This window comes from Haliotis rufescens, unplaced genomic scaffold (genome assembly GCF_023055435.1).
Source record: "Haliotis rufescens isolate VD_foot unplaced genomic scaffold, xgHalRufe1.0.p SCAF_2, whole genome shotgun sequence".
Lineage (NCBI taxonomy): Eukaryota > Metazoa > Mollusca > Gastropoda > Lepetellida > Haliotidae > Haliotis > Haliotis rufescens.
Genome location: NW_025963890.1, coordinates 72,274,878 through 72,291,959, shown reverse-complemented (window position 1 = coordinate 72,291,959; position 17,082 = coordinate 72,274,878). Strand labels below are relative to the sequence as shown.

The following is a 17,082-nucleotide window of genomic DNA, read 5'->3' as shown; positions in this document are numbered from 1 at the left end:
TTCAGATCCAAGTCGTGTTTCGTCTGTCTTGTGTTCACACCTCAACATGACAATCTTCTGCAGTTTAAAGAAAGTGAGTTGTTTGTTTGTTTTGTATTTCGCAACATGTTTACCGTTGATCACCACTCCTCGCTTCTAAGACACAAAGGAGGTATCTTTTATCACTGGAACTGACGTTTTATATTTTATGGAAAAGTTACCTTAAATGATTCGTCACAAAGCATCTGCGTCACAGGTTTCATGATATTAAGTTACAGCGTCATATTTCTCATATAAAAAATAATATCTCAAATATAACGCGGCAACGATTAAGACGTGGCATACGAACCTTATGATGGTGTATGCGTATCATTCTAGCATGAATTTGGAAATAACTCGATTCTGATTGGTCAATCTCAGGTGGTTAAAACACAATAACCCCTCTCTGATTGAAACAGCGTGACGTGAAGCACAGCAGATACAGGTTGTGAATGACGTAATACCTACTCTGTGAGGGCGGGAGTCGTGAAGGACGCCATTTTTCTTGTCACGCTTATCGTTTGAAACCTAAACCTGATACTTCGTGTGTGCGACGATACGTTGGCGAGGTCGTTGTCGGTGCAGTCGTGATAGGGTAAATGTCTCTGTCACACGAGAAATGTTTTGTCATTTAGAATTTTGGACTTGCGAATTTGTTCCTTAACAGCTTCTTTGAGTGTGTTTGAAGAATGATGTACTTATTTCATCGTACGTTTCAACTCACAGGATGGGATGTGTATTTATTAGAATGGGTTGGCATTGGGTCGGTCGTGTGTGTGGAAGTGTGTGTTGGGGGGTGAGGGGGTGGGGGGGACATGATCTCCATGGTGGCATGCAATTTACTATCGAAATCTCCACTCAATAATAAGCTAACAATGTTTTTGAAGGGGTCTAGGTGGTCATTAAAAGGGGTGAAGGAGGTTGTTTGAAGGAGTAGATTTGGATGTGGACTTGGGATGGTAAGAGGGATCTCTTGGCTGTAAATATCACACCAGGATCCTGTCTCGACACACGCTTAAACTCAACATTTTCACATAATGTCGGGCGGTAGGGTGGCCTAGTGTTAAAGCGTTCGCTCGTCACATCGCAGACCCGGGTTCGATTCCCACATGGGTACAATAAGTGAAGCCCATTTCTGGTGCCCCCCGCCGAGATATTGATGGAATATTGCTAAAGGCGACTCAAAACCATACTCACTCACTCACTAATGTCCAATCAACTTATTCAACATGAATTCTACGATAATGGCAGCGGCAGCGGTCAAACTACCTAGTTAGTCATCAGACTAACGTATTATCTGAGACACTCGGTCGACTTATATCATTTATTATTTGTACATATTGTGAAGAGATTAAATAGGTAAAGAGGCAATGCGGAATAACTCATTTATGCAGAAACAGTATACACTGACGGGCAAAAGAAAGTATGCACTTAAAGATTGGATTTGACCAAAAGTTACGGGGCTGGAAACTGTCGCCGAAACACTCCAAACGTAAGATCCCAAACACAGCCATGATACCGTATCATCACTACTGAATAACCATTTCTAGTTTGTTTATTTTTTTGTTTTATTTGTTTATTTTTAGCCACCATCGTTTTCCTGGAATTTTACGTTTTCGATTACACGAACCTTGTTAGACTCACATCTTGTCTCACATAGGCCAAGTGAAATGTTAAACTGAACGAGACATATTTTCTTCTGGTAAAATAAAGTGCAGTTTATGTCTGAAATATGAACAGCTTTGCGATCATATCAATGTGAGCCATTAAACCTCAAGACAAGACATGTACGAAAACCTATCCTAACTCTCTACTCAATACATTTTTATAAGTTATATGACGCAGCGCTGATATATCACCAGTCTGTCTTCAGCGATCAGGTATCTCAGAGATCACCTACTCTATGGTAACAATAGACTTGCACAAGTCTCTAAGGTAATAATTATGAGTTTAAATCATAAGTTCGAGATTATGTAAATAACAAGAACAAATAGTCCCTACAAGAGACTAGAGTTCTTAGACTGTCCACATATCTAGACTTGCCTATTCGGAGGATAGAATGACTACACTTACTGGTCATTTCTATCAGTTAAGCCTTGGATCAAAGCTATGGAAACAACAGCAGGGCGAGCAGATGGATCATATAGATGTTCGCTGTTCAGTCACAAGGCTTTAAATCGCAGTGGAACTACTCAATAAGCTTTCGAAAGAAGTTGCATTTATAAATCATTAACATACACTATTAGATGGTCTATATGAGGGGTTGCCTCAATACTCACAAGTTAATTATTCAGTCATGCGTGTTCAACAGTTCGGCAGATAATTATGAAACAATGTGAGTAGACGTTAATGTTCTTCCAGTTCTATAAATTATATATAGATTTTGTTTTCCGTGATAACAGAACTTCTTTCATATGATGTCGATGATACTTTAAACTGAAGTTTAATACTTCAGAACACAATTATTAGTTCGTGAAGTTATGAATTTATCATTAGGTTTCATTTAAGCACATATTGTTCAATAAATAATTTTAAATTACATTTGATTTTAAAGCAAGACACTGTATACAAGGTCGCCATGTCGTTTAGTGAATCCTGTTGCTTGACACAGGCTAGTTGTGAGCCACTGTGGTACCATCTGAGACGAATGAAAGTTAGCGCCCCCCGTTTTAACCCTAATGGTAGTGGTCTTGGAAATATGGCGACTTTTATCGCCTTGAGGTTCATGGTAGCTATGTGCATTAAAGGGGGAAAATCTACACGCGGGCCTTGGTATACAACATGCCACCGGCAACGGGGTAACATCTTGAAATTATATCTTCAACGCTCATCGGCAAAATCGATCGAATTAAGCTTTTTTGGACAGGTCGTTTTTCTACAGACGGAGTAAATTTGATTCGATTTTGGAAGAGAGTCTTAGAAAGTCGCTGCATTGACTGGCTGTGGCTGAGCTTGGTTAGGCCAGCACAATACAGGAGAGAAGTCGTGTCGCGGTCTTTACGCTCATATCATGCAAGGCTTGTCTGGTGACGTTACGGAATAGGAGCATCCTATTGAATGTGTGTGTTGCTGGTACGCCAGCCGCTTTCTCTGGTATTGAACTGTAAAAGACTTGGCTACAAGATGCTAGGTTTCAAAGAGTTATGGACAAATGGGTTTCCTCCATAAAAGGAATCACTACAATAGAAATTTGAACTTTGGCCTCAATTAGAACTAAATATAGTGGTCTATTTACATCGGGAGCAGTGCCGGAGGTGGGGGGTATCTTGACGACAGTTGGTTTTCGATTGACGAAGTCATTTGGGTCGAAACACGCCCCTCGACAGAAGGTAGTTACGACTTAATGCCAGCGAAATCAATGAAGACACAATAATGAAGACCATTAGTCTTTTGAGCAGCACCTGGCCCCTCGTCCTAAACCTGTTATTGGCAGACTTTGATTTGTGGAACACCACCGCTGTTGTTTATAAGTTCGTTTTTAGATCATGAGTTTGGAATAATTACGAGAAATATGATACTTGAACAAACCGATAAATGACAAGTGTTTAATGACTGTTATTGTTTTTCATGCTTCCAACCCACCTGTTGCTTGTGTTAATGTGAAGGTAATGCGGAGACCTTAGTCTATGGATAACGGTATGCATGTGGGACCTATCACGACATCCAAACCATGCCCCACGTGTTGTTTGGCCTTGGGTTGTTTTTACAGCTAGGAACCTCCTCTGTTTTCAGGGTAATTCCCGTGATAGAAGCTACCGACTAAATATGTAGAGAGGAGTCAGACATTTAACATTTAACAAAAAATATAAAACCGGTTTGTGGCAGGGATTCGGGAAACATAATTCGGAGTTGGTTTCTTATCTGCCAGATCTCGCGAGATATCTATACAGCGACTTCCGGTACCACATCTGCTGTGTGCCGCTAGGGGGCGTTCCATCTTACATCACGAGGAGTCATTATAACGGGTTTGAGGGGCGTCCGTTATATATACACGTAATTGTGTGCTCGAATCTGTCATTATAAACGATTTACGGTCCAATCTAGGGATAATGAGCGATCGGATGATTTTATGTTAGTTTCAGGTGTGAAGGAATATGTAGTGATGGTGGAAGGGATGAAACCATGAGCTCTTATATCATCTGTCGCAAACCATCATAGGGGTTTCTTCTCTTTTTGTGTACATCGAAATGTATAGTCCAGATTAACACTTAGTCTTTGAAACATTTCTTTATAACAATTGAAGGTTTTTTGCAAAAGACCCTTTCCTCTTCTGCTGTGGAATCAAGGACACACGAATTCAAATTTATACACCACACACACTCACATACACATCAAACACGCATAAACACAGACACACACGCGTTGCTTTGGGCCTCTGTTTCCTAATGGCGATACTTCCTCGCTGGCAGACAGACGCAATGAGGAAAAGTATTGCAGGAACACGGAGTTGATAAAACAGCGCGACGGAGACCAGGAATCATGAGAAATGAGCACAAATGGCTGAAATATCTCACTTGCTCCAAGATTTATTGGCAAATATGCTAAAGACGAACACACAAATTGCCTATTTCTGTGGCGTTGGGGCTCGTGGATCCACCTAACATATGTTTACATGTTATATAACGTAACCTGTGCCATGTGGCCTCAAAGCAATGGGTAGCTAGGTATCAGTGGTATTATAAATACTTTGGGAACCCAGTAGAATTTCAAAATGTTGTCATGAATAATTCAGATTGCTTTTGTAAATAGTCAACATAGGTTCTTGAATATTCCAGCAAGTGTTTCAGAATTTGGGTAACAGTTTGAAAACACGTTATCGTTCTGACAAGGGATATTGATGACACGATAAACTGGAAGAAGTGCATACAGGATGCTTTTAATGGGGGAGGGGGTGGGCACTATATTTATTTTACCATCGATACCATTTACCATCGGCGTTTTATTAATTGTATGCCCCATTCCTTGGACCAGCATACAGCCCAACCCTAGTCTTTCTCACAGTCCCTGGGTGCCGTACAGCCCCACCCTAGTCTGTCTCACAGTCCCTGGGTGCCGTACAGCCCCACCCTAGTCTGTCCACAGTCCCTGGGTGCCGTACAGCCCCACCCTACTCTGTCTCACAGTCCCTGGGTGCCGTACAGCCCAACCCTAGTCTGTCTCACAGTCCCTGGGTGCCGTACAGCCCCACCCTAGTATGGCTAGTATAGTCCCTGAGTGCCTTTGTACAAAACAATCTCATCACTGCGACTGTCGTAAGCCTGTGTTAAGGTATGGGAGTTACGATCTCCTTAGTTGATTGGTAGGTTTGTTGTTTAACACCGCACTCAGCAATATTCCAGCTTTATGGCGGCTGTTTGTAAATAATCGAGTCTGGACCAGACAATCCAGTGATTAATATCATGAGCATCGATCCACGCAACTGGGATCGATTACATGCATCGACCAAGTCAGCGAGCCAGACCACCCGATCCCGTTAGTCGCCTTTTACGGCAAGCATGGGTTGCTGAAGAGCTATTCTACCCCGGCTCGTCACGGGTCTGATCACTTTAGTGCTGAGACCACTTTGTATAACGGCATTCTGAGCCATACAGCCCTACCCTACTCTGTCTTACAGTCCGTCAGCCATATTATATTCCCTTCCACCCGGTCCTTACCGTGATGCTACAGCCCTAAATGAAGCAAGTCTAGATTTCCACAGATTCAGATTCTGAAACTCCATTTCACCGGGCTCCTTTTCAATTTAAATGTAGTTGCTTCGTTTCTAATAATAATGATAATAAAAATAATACACTGTTTCCTAAAACGAGACAGGATGTGGGACATAATCTCAATGTCAGTGTTGATTATGTTGATGGTTCTGTACTGCTGGACGGTTCAGAAATGAGTGTCAACCAAGCGAAGTGCAATATCAAGTCGGCCCAGGAGAGGCTATCTGAACGACCACTGCATCGAGTTTATGTGCAGTGTGTTGCCGAGCCCTTCGCTTGGATGAAGTCATCTGGCTCGAAAAGTGAAACAGAAGGTTTTCTGTTTGCTGCTCAGGGCCAGTCACTTCCCACTCCAAACCGTCAATGTGTGATTTTGCATCAAAATGTAAATATGAAATGTAGATTATGCAATGAATTTAAAGAGACTGCCTAACACATTGTCAGTGGATGCCCAGCTTTGGCACAAACACAGTATCTTAAACGACATGATGGCGTTGCTCGATCATTTTATTACCGTCTTCGCCATGCTTGTGGTACGACCCGGAACATGTAGATGGCGTCATGGAAAATGATAAATACAATTTCTTTTGAAATATGCCCATTTACAGCCTCAGACGTATCCAGGCCAACAAACCTCATCTTGTCCTTTTTGATAAATCCAATAAAAACATTTATATCATTGAATTTTCTGTCCCCTTAGACAATAATGTGATTGACAAGATAGAGGGAAAACATAGCAAATATGCGGACCTCGCTTTCGAAATGTCACGCTTGCATCCCAAGAACCAAGTTGTCCGACTCTCCTTTGTTCTCGGTGCCTTAGGTTTGGTGCCTCCCAATCTGTAGACTGACATTGGGAGAGTACCCGGGTTTGCTACCAGGAATACAGCCCTTCTGACAATCTGGGTAATGCAGAAGGCTGCAGTGTTAGGGAGTCTTCACATTCTCCGAAAAGTTTTGGGTGGGTTTGACTAGGCAGCGCTTCCTGGGAGAAGTCCCATTCGCTGTCACGGCTGCGTGTAGAGGGGACAAGGGCTCTGAGCTGATGATGAGCCTTACCAGTCTGACTATGCCAGGATCACCCAAACCCTCTTTGCTGCTTTTTTTATTTTATTCTGTAAATAATAATAATTCAATACTTTATCTAGACAGTAGTTTGAAAACAAAGGAAAAGATCTGGATTAAGTATAAATCTAAAACGTGAACATTAGAGAATAATCAATCTCAAATATTTGAATTGAGTATCACCCTGAAAGTAAGTGGATTTTTTTAATGTAAATGGTAAAAATCGATATTGCTTTCATTCAAACATAATGAGATTACGTCCACTTATTTTACATATATCATATTATAAATATATCATAACACAAATACAATTTAAACAAACTTCATAGAGATTTAGCATGTAAAACTTGCACTTCTTTGAAACAGACAGTAACGCCTTTATAAGCGAACGCGTTGCTTGTCCCAATGATAACCCTGCAACCGTTAAGATTAACGTTATAAGAGCACCAAGATGCATTATGTATCGTTGTGTTTTCATGATGTACGTGCAATAAGCGAAAGTGAGAGGTGGCTAGACGTTGTCAGGCCCACTTCTCCACATTATTGTTAAGGTCATGTTACATATTGAAGTAATAAGTCAATAACGAGCGATAAACACATAAGCGCCGTCACCGTCTGAGACCTCACAATGGCCGCTCTTACTTCACAGAGGGACAAACGCACCAGGAGCCCTTAGAGAATCGACCTTCACACATTAAATTTAAATTTTAAGGCTTGTGTGAAAAATGTCTTCATGTATTCAGATGAAGTGTGAAGAAATGGTTGAATAATTGACTGCTTTTGTCATATTATGGCTATATATCAGCTGTGCGGAGAAGTTCGTTACACAAAGCACCAGAGCGTCACGTTCGGTGATACGGACTCCTTGAACCATACATATCAAAGAAGGCTCCGTATGGTTTTATACATCTGTGCGTTATCCATGATATTGTTTCGATGAATAATAGACGAATGAAAACAAGTTGTATTTGTTACATCTGCATTATTCAGAAAGTATACATGAAGAATAAAATAAAACAATAAAGATTTTGTTTTCTTTCATTATTTCGTCGTCATCTTCCCCCACTTCAGGCCAGATATGATATGTGTGGATCAAAAGAACATATATTGTTTTTTTAACGAATATTAAAAAATGATGCAGCTCCAGCCTATAATTAATAGACAAAAGTTCAAATTAATAAGTTATCATTAAGTTTCATGTTTGAATTTTGGTACATCAAATAATTAGATATTTTATTGCAAGAAATAACAAATACACATTAGACAGATATTTTATTATATTTATTTAAATATTAAACTCCCATAGGTACTTGAAACAATATGCACATTCCTGAGATTCAACCAGATACGTGATAACAAGTCATTATGCAAATGAATCTATGCTAATGGACTCCTTTTTAATATTCATAATGATAAACGGTAAAAGAATACTGACGTTTGATGACGTATAACAGTGTGTGGGTCTCTGGTTTGATCACCTCAAGCAGATACCTTGCCATATATTATTAATAACAATCTTGTAGTCCCTGAAGCTCAGCGTGAATATCATGTACTGCAATATAGATATGTCAACATGCATGGTAAATGTTAATGGCTTGGTTGCATGAATAGTTGATATGATCAAAATAGTTAAAGTGTTTCATATTTCGGAAGGAAATGTTAACGTGTTTTGTATTATTCATACCGACAGTTATGTGAGAGCGAGGACGAAGATGTTAGCTGGAGTGCCTCGTATGACTGATAAGTAGTATTTTCTCATTAAGGGCCCTATGAGGGGCTAAACTTTCCCGAACGTGGGTTGTTGTCATTATTTATTAATCTATATAGTTGTTATTGATTAATTTGATACCTCTGGTTCATGGTGCAAACATGATAGAATTTGACAGTAGTGTTAATAATAAAATGATTGGTAACAATACTCTTAACTTGCTCATCATGGTATTTTTCTATTAAAAAAGTTGATTGAAAGCTTTTTAACAATCGTACAGAATGAAGTTTGTCTAGTTCGGCCTTAAAATATGTAATGACTCTAACACCTCCCCCAACTCTCTCTCTCTCTCTCTCTCTCTCTCTCTCTCTCTCTCTCTCATCTTGAATTTGAAACACGACCATTGGATTCTGGAACGCCAAAGGGGCGCAACTCCGCACAGCGAATTTGAGATACAAAAAACGTTAAAAAACAAATAAACATACAAAACACACACACACACACACACGCACTCACGCACGCACGCACGCACATACACACGCACACACACACACATTCCAGCCTCACCCTCCATGCAACTATTTATTTTGGCAACGCATCATTATATCAAGGGAGTGCAACTCTTGATTCGTAGCAGCTAAATTAGCATTTTTTTCAAAGCCGGTCGGATTTCAAATTTGAGTCTGTGGGGATAACAAAATCCCCCTTTATTTAGGGTTGTAGTAAACACGCGGGCGTACTGACAACGAGAAACATGAAAATGAACCCCTGCTCTAATATGCTCCCCGCCATTGTCGAGTCTTATTGTCAGGCTCCGAGCAGAATCACTCAGTATCGCTGTACTTTGATACCCACTTTCCCTGGTAATAAATATTCTTTAAACACAAGAGACTCTCATCAGTTATATCTGAATGACAAAGGAAAGGGAATAAGAGATCAATTATTTACGTGAGCTGGCGAATGAGCTCCAACGTTTTGTCGCAAGCTCTTAAGCGCTCGACTTTGAATCTGATGTGAACCCGATACTGCATAGCCCTATCAGAGGGAACGCGGAGTTGTAATGCCCCGATCTTAGCGTCATTTCATACACATTTTACACAGGCAGTTTTTACATGAAGGATTATAACGCCAGATTGTATTGGAGGATTATAGTGCCATATTGTATTGAATGACCCCCACAACGAGACTCTCGCTAGCTGAATCATTTCACACAGTGATGATCGCGCTTGTTGTCCCTCTTCAGTGATGTAGCTAAAAGGTCGGGAAATATTTCTTTTCACACAGCATAAATAATAGTGGTATGTGAAAAGCTCTTAAACTGTATTGTCTTACCACTGATGTGTCATGTGGGAATTGACATAAAATAGGTCCAATAATCCTTGGTATAGAGGGGATTTGTGAGCATGTATCTATGTCATCAAGTTAGAACTATTACAGATATATCACCGGGCATATAATCAGCAATATTACAGATATATCACCGGGCATGAAGTCAGCAATATTACAGATACATCACTGGACATATAGTCAGCAATATTACAGATATATCACCGGGCATGTAATTTGCAACATTACACATATATCACCGGGCATGTAGTTAGCAATATTACAGATATATCACCGGGCATGAAGTCAGCAAAATTACAGATATATCACCGGGCATGAAGTCAGCAAAATTACAGATATATCACCGGGCATATAATCAGCAATATTACAGATATATCACTGGACATATAGTCAGCAATATTACAGGTATTTCACTCGGCATGTAGTCAGCAATATTACAGATATATCACTGGGCATGTAGTCAGCAATATATTACAGATATATCACTGGGCATGTAGTCAGCAATATTACAGATATATCACTGGGCATATAATCAGCAATATTACATGTATTTCATTGGTTATGTAGTCAGCAATATTACAGATATATCACTCGGCATGTAGTCAGCAATATTACAGGTATTTCATTGGGCATGTAGTCAGCAATATTACAGATATATCACTGGGCATGTCGTCAGCAATATTACAGATATATAATCGGGCATGCCTGTAGTCAGAAATATTACATATAACCTATTACATTACAGTATCACAGAAGCATGCAGTAAGCAAGATTACAGCAATGTTCATATGTGCTAATTATCCCCTGCCAATGGGGTTTCATGCTCACATCAGAGACTCAGCTTCCCGGCTGCAGATCTGTCTCTCCTCCACAGTCATCATGCCTCGTGCTGATCTGGAGGTTCACAACCCACAACCCCACTCGTACCAACCTTTCCATGACAGGAATAAATTTCAATAATGCATATTCTGAACGCAACTGGTAGAGAATCGCACATATTATACGGCAGTTGTCTGTTACTGAACACGTATGGTAAATACCCTCAAATACAGAGCATTGACACATGAACTCCAGCAGAAAAACCTCTATGGAAATTGAATTTCAATCGTAAAGAAATTTACAGCGATAATTCTTTAGCATTGATCTTTTTCAGTCGTTGATAGAAAACCTGCATGACACGCATCGGCGTATGATAATTATTTAATGGCGTCTCTCACATGAAAGGGCCGAAATCTGTGATGTTTCTTCATCCTATGTAAAGTGATGGATGTAAAGCGAGAAATCTTTGCCTCTGGGGCCAACAATCACATTAGGGGTTTCCAACAAACAATCCACTGCTTGTGGTCGTGACAATAACTGTAGATACAGCGACACCGAAGATGCAATAAGCACATCAATTGTCTACCCGGGGAGGGGCCTTTCTCCCACTGCTAACCATCGGTAATCTATTTGACTTCATACGACAGGGCTCCGTGCTAACACCTCTTTCTCATGTCTCGTCACAACCGCAGTGTGCGGAGTTCTTGTAGGGCTGGCGTTTTGCCTGATGTAATGGAACATTTGTTGCCGTTTTAGTCGTGTTTTGGTCGGGAAAAACTTGACGCTTGTTCCTGTACATGACAGCATTGCATTGCAGTGTTTTAGATGATAATTCATTTTGTATTTAAAGAAATATTTGTGTAAATTATCTGTCTTGTATTATGAATGTAGGATTCGTGACTGCAGATATGTCTAATATACGTATTCATATATTTTGTCATTACAATGACATACGTTTGTACGACTGAACTTTTTTCTTGCATTGGGACTGGTCATGTATGGGGAGGGAGAGTGGGGTGGGGATGAGGGTGGGGGTGGATAATGGTCTTTAACTTTATCATCGTTTGCGGGCACACTCCCCATTTAAGTAACATTTTTTCTTTTCGTCCCCAGCCCCACACATCAATTCATGCCCCCCACCCCCACCCACACCCACACCCACACGCCTACCCCCACCACACCCCAAACCCCGACCCACACCGCCACACCCACCCACACCCACAGTAATAAATGACCAGACTCTAAATCAGTCTGTATGGGGGTGGTTGGATAGCCTAGTGGTTATTGTATCATTAAAAAAATTGTAAAAAGCCGCAGTCTGCAATAGTCGTGTTACACCACAGCATACTGTTAATAAGTCTGGACAACCAAACCAGTGATTGATATTATGAGCAACGTCCCACAGTGGACACAATCAGCCAAGTCCCGGGCCAGATAGACCTCCTGATCGTCTATATTCGCTGTCACCAGTCTGCCCTCCTCGAGCCAATTGGAAACCGGACCACCACGGATTAGAGTGTTCGAAGTGTTTAATGTGTGCGTTTGATCTTGCAGGTTACTGTACCAGAGACGACAAGCTCCCCAACGTCTGCGGCAGAATCACCGGGGACGACATTCTTCACACCATTGTAAAAGGTGAGTCACTTGTAGAGAACAGGGCATTTACATGGTAGGGAGTGGGGTCAATATAAGCAAACACGTGTAATATGCCATAACGTTTGTTTATATTGTCTCCCCTACCTAAAGGTCGAGCGCAAGACGGAGTTACGCGTTGGGGGAATATATAAGCAGCATTTCATCTCGCCGAGACCGGCTGCAACTCTCATGTGTTTGAAAACACGCTTTGGATTACCTTCTTGGTCTAAGATGTGTTTCTTTTATATCAACTCGGGGTCTGTGAGCTTCCACAAACACGGACTTGCGCGTTGCCGCTCGGCTCCCTATTATCGTCGTATTTACATTATGACGAGAAGCAGACAGCCAGATTCTCATCTATAGCGCTGCCGTATCATGTAGTTCTGGCTGAGAACACGACTCGTTGTGGTTGTATTACACCCGTTCTGTCAGACATGACATTGTCTCTTGACCTCACCTTAGGAGAAGGAGGAGGAGCGGCGTGAATTCCGATAGACGCGGCGGAGCCCTGATACATGGGCCAAGGAGCAAGGGTGTTCTTTGATAGCGACCACTTGCAATTCACGGGATGTCTCTCGATGAGGCGAGGGTAGATAGCGAGTATTCTAACCCATTAATCCAGTCATTGTTCTGCAGAGCCCTCCCAGCATCTAAAGGCGTGGTACCAGGATTTAGCAACATCGATCACTTTTTACGCTTACCTCACTCGAGACAGTGTTGGGAGAATAGCTTACCATACGCTCCTCGCAGCGACGGCGGCATCAGTGCAAGGAGGACAAATGTTATGCCCATCTGGGACTCCACACAGTGCTTTCATGGTCCCAGATGCTCCAAGTCACATTTTTATCTTCTGTTCCAAGGAAACATAATTGCAATTGTATGACCTATTTAGAAGAAAAAGCTATTTACTTGTACATCACTGCAGCACAAATTACCTTAAAGTTTATGGTGATTTATTCAACAGACGTAGGAAACATCTATATTGTATATTATATGACTTAATATCTCGTTTAGCGTGCATTTCTACTTAAGTGATCAAATATAGGTTTGTATATGAATATCTGAGGTGACCAAAATGCGTGTTGGTCCAATTTCGTAGTCATTGGACATTATATTGCACTGTTTATTCAGATAGATATAGGCTTCATGAAATGCAGAAAAACTAAAAGGGAAAACTATTTATGAATCCTTGTTGATTCATTGGTCTGACAAGTAAAGTCATGTGTCACCCTTCCATGAGGAGAGGTCATTGTTTTTGTGCAGTGTATCATTTCATAGACAATTGGTGTATAGAAAACAGTCCATCAATTCGTCAAGGAAATAATGCTTCTCCTTATGTTAATGGTATTACTGTTTCATCCGCCGTTTAGTAGCCTAGTGGTTAAAGCGTTCGCTCGTCACGCCGAAGATCCGGGTTCGATTCCCCACATGAGTATTATGTGTCACGAAAGCCCATTGGTGTCCCCCGACGTCACATTGCTGGTATATTGCTAACAGCGGCGTAAAACTATACTCACTCTCTCGTGTTTCACCCAGCGCTCACTTTTATGTGACGTTTTAGAGAGATACAGGGTTTTATAGTGGCATGATGATTAAGGAGGCACAGTGGACAATGCTATTACATGCTTTAATGTGTATTGTTACGGGACATAACGACCCACTGGTTCGGGGCGACGGAATTCGCTGTACAGTTTTACGTCCCTTGACATGCCAGGATGCTGTGATCGTGGTTCGAATCCAAGATGTGTCCTGGTTATATGGACATAGTGGCCTAGTGTCCAGGACGACAGAATTTGCTATGGGTTACGGCCCTTGACTTACCAGGATGCTGTGATCGTGGTTCGAATCCCAGATGTGTCCTGGTTATATGGACATAGTGGCCCAGTGTCCAGGACGACAGAATTCTCTATGGGTTACGTCCCTTGACTTACCAGGATACTGTGATCGTGGTTCGTATCCCAAATTTGCCCTGATTATTATCTTTGGTATGTCAGTATCATTCCCGTGCTCATGGGTCTCGCCAAAAAGATAAACATCTGAACCTTTCATGATTATTGTTTCACGTTAAGCTCACACGACATGATATGACCGAAATACTGTAAACCCAACTCACTTAATATGTCGTAAGAGGCGACTAACAGAATCTGGTGGTCAGACTCGCCGACTTGGTTGATGCATGTCATCGTATCCCAGTTGCGTAGATCGATGCTCATGATATCAATCACTGAATTGGCTGGTCCAGACTCGATAAGTTACAGACCGCCGTCATATAGCTGGAATATTGCTGAGTGCGGCGTTAAACAACAAACAAACAAACAATATGATATATATCGTTTAACCAAAATATTAACCTTTTTGAAAATATCCTTCCTTTTATTACAGTACCGAGTGTCCCCGTGCCCTGCCCCTTCCAGGGTCCGTACTCCTTCTCCTACAACAACCAAACCAACAGGGACTGTGACAGCCCTTCTTCCGAAATCCAAGAATGTGCGGATAGTTCAAAGTTCATCTTCAAGTATAAACGGTGCCAGCATACCCCGGAAACCCGCGATCAAGGTATGTGAAAGCTTACCATCCAGACCGACTGAAAGGTCATATTACGCGAACACAGAGTTAAAGCAGTGGTTTTAAAAGTATAGTACACACGCATGATCACACTTGAGTCTAATCACGTTGACCTTTCACGGCCAGCGCGACTAGGCCATTTTATTTAAAGTACTACGGCACCCCACCGGGAGAAATGGTTGTACTGGATGAAACTCGCTAGAGAAACCAAGATAAAACGATTTTCCCCATTATTCGCTTCTTAGTAAACTTTAATGGACTCAATACTATTGGCGTGGGAACAGACCTAGGATCTATGGGCGACATTTATCGTGGTTGCCAGCACCTAATAAGGCTCACGTCGTGCCTGGCGACGCTTAATCGCAGTCTTATAGTCCGATTTTAGGGGGTAGTAGCGCCAATCTAGCTCAACCATGCATAAATAAAGGTTACACATCGCTTTGATGCAACCTGGCTTATACAGAAAATACACATTCTCTACCAGGTTCAATATTGACAAAATAAATTCGTATTTGTTGGCATTAATTGGGGACGTATCTCGGAATAAAGATACATGAACTGGTATATAACACAAACACTAGTCCTCTTGACTTTTGAGGTCTTAGATCAAAACATTCTTCAAAGGAAGCTCTTGTATAAACCTTTCAGAAAGGAAAAGCCATTAATGCTTCCAAGGTCAAATACATCACATGACCTTCGTTTAAAGTTAACTTATCTGGTAAATGAATGTTATTTAAATTAATTCCTTCTGTGAGCAGCACTAAAACCTGCAAATAACGCACTGACTCCAAAACACATATGTCCTGAGTGCAAAAGCACTGTCAATTTGCAGAGTTGCGTCCCTTAGCCTAGCCAGGATTCGTTGATCATGATGTCGAATCTGATATTCGCCCTGATTGATATCCTCGATCTTTCAGCACCTTGCCTGTGCTAGTGTCATCCACGAAAGTTTTTAAGTTTTAATTTTGTTCAAAATGAAACTGTCATGTTTCAGTTGCTTAAAAACGGGGACAATTCTTACCCATTCATTCATCCACACTTATTGTTCCATCCTTTGTTTTAAAGATAAAAAAGAAGGAAATTCAAATTAAAAACACAATTAGTGCAATACGCACAAAAAATATGTTTCCAGATTGGTGAATAAGACAACACATATCAACTAGTTCCTATCACAAAATATCCTTTTTCAGACTAAAAAAAACATACATTAGGTTTTATTAGTCAGAATTACTCACATTCCACGGCAAAAAGTCAAGTCCTTAAACACACTGCAATATGGTTCCCAGTGATAACAGAGCATGGCTCGACGACCTGGCACCATTTGGCATCAGTATCACAATAAGGCGCGCTGTGTATTCTCATGCAATAGAATTCTTAAATGCCAGCTCAATATATCACAGATGCCCAATATCGTGGCAATTGTTGCTTTTGAAATACCTGACAAGCTTTGTGATGGCCACTGCTTTAAATCTTCCCCACTGTCAAAAATCCAATAATCGTTTATGAGGGAGGCTAGTTTATGGAGTGACTCACAATAGACTAAATGATGATAAATATATTTGATAAGAATATTCTGTTTAATCAGTTGATGAAAGAACATGCAATGCTGGCATATTAATTTTGAAATACCATCCGAAAAGGCAGTTCTATTTCAGTTGATATTATCGCGTTTATAAAAGAGAATGTATTGATTTCAAATAAGCAAAGTACAATTTATCATTTTACTGTAGCAGCAAGTCTAAATGTCTGCATAATGGGTGTCTGTGACTGGTTGGTTGGTTTGTTGTTTCACGCCGCACTCAGCAATATTCCAGCTATATGACAGCGGTCTGTATATAATAGTCTGGACCAGACAATCCAGTGATTGATATCTTGAGAATCGATCAACGCACTAGATATCGATAACATGCTTCAACCAAGTCTGACCTGACCACCCGATCCCGTTAGTCGCCTCTTACGACAAGCATATGCGCCTTTTATGGCAAGCATGGGTTGCTGAAGACCTATCCTACCCCGGATCTTCACGGGTCGGGTGTATATGATGTTAGGGCCATACATGACTTAATTTCCACCAATGGTTATCAATTTAAGATGAGTTCTTAGGCGGGGTATCATTTTTATTTGTTTGTTGTTTAATGCCGCACTCAGCAATATTCGAGCTACATTACGGCAGTCAGTAAATAATCGAGTCTGGACCAGGCAACCCAGTGATTGATA

At 41.0% G+C, this 17,082-nt stretch overlaps 1 protein-coding gene across 1 annotated transcript in view; it reads left to right on the top strand.

The window, feature by feature from the left end:
- The window catches only part of LOC124133202, an 88,164-nt gene that overhangs the window by 53,448 nt on the left and 17,634 nt on the right, over positions 1–17,082 (top strand). Inside the window, exons 3-5 of the mRNA XM_046497491.2 lie at positions 6–73; positions 12,220–12,300; positions 14,683–14,856. Of these exons, the coding sequence (XP_046353447.1) occupies positions 6–73; positions 12,220–12,300; positions 14,683–14,856 (323 nt within the window). The remainder of the gene's footprint in view (positions 1–5; positions 74–12,219; positions 12,301–14,682; positions 14,857–17,082) is intronic.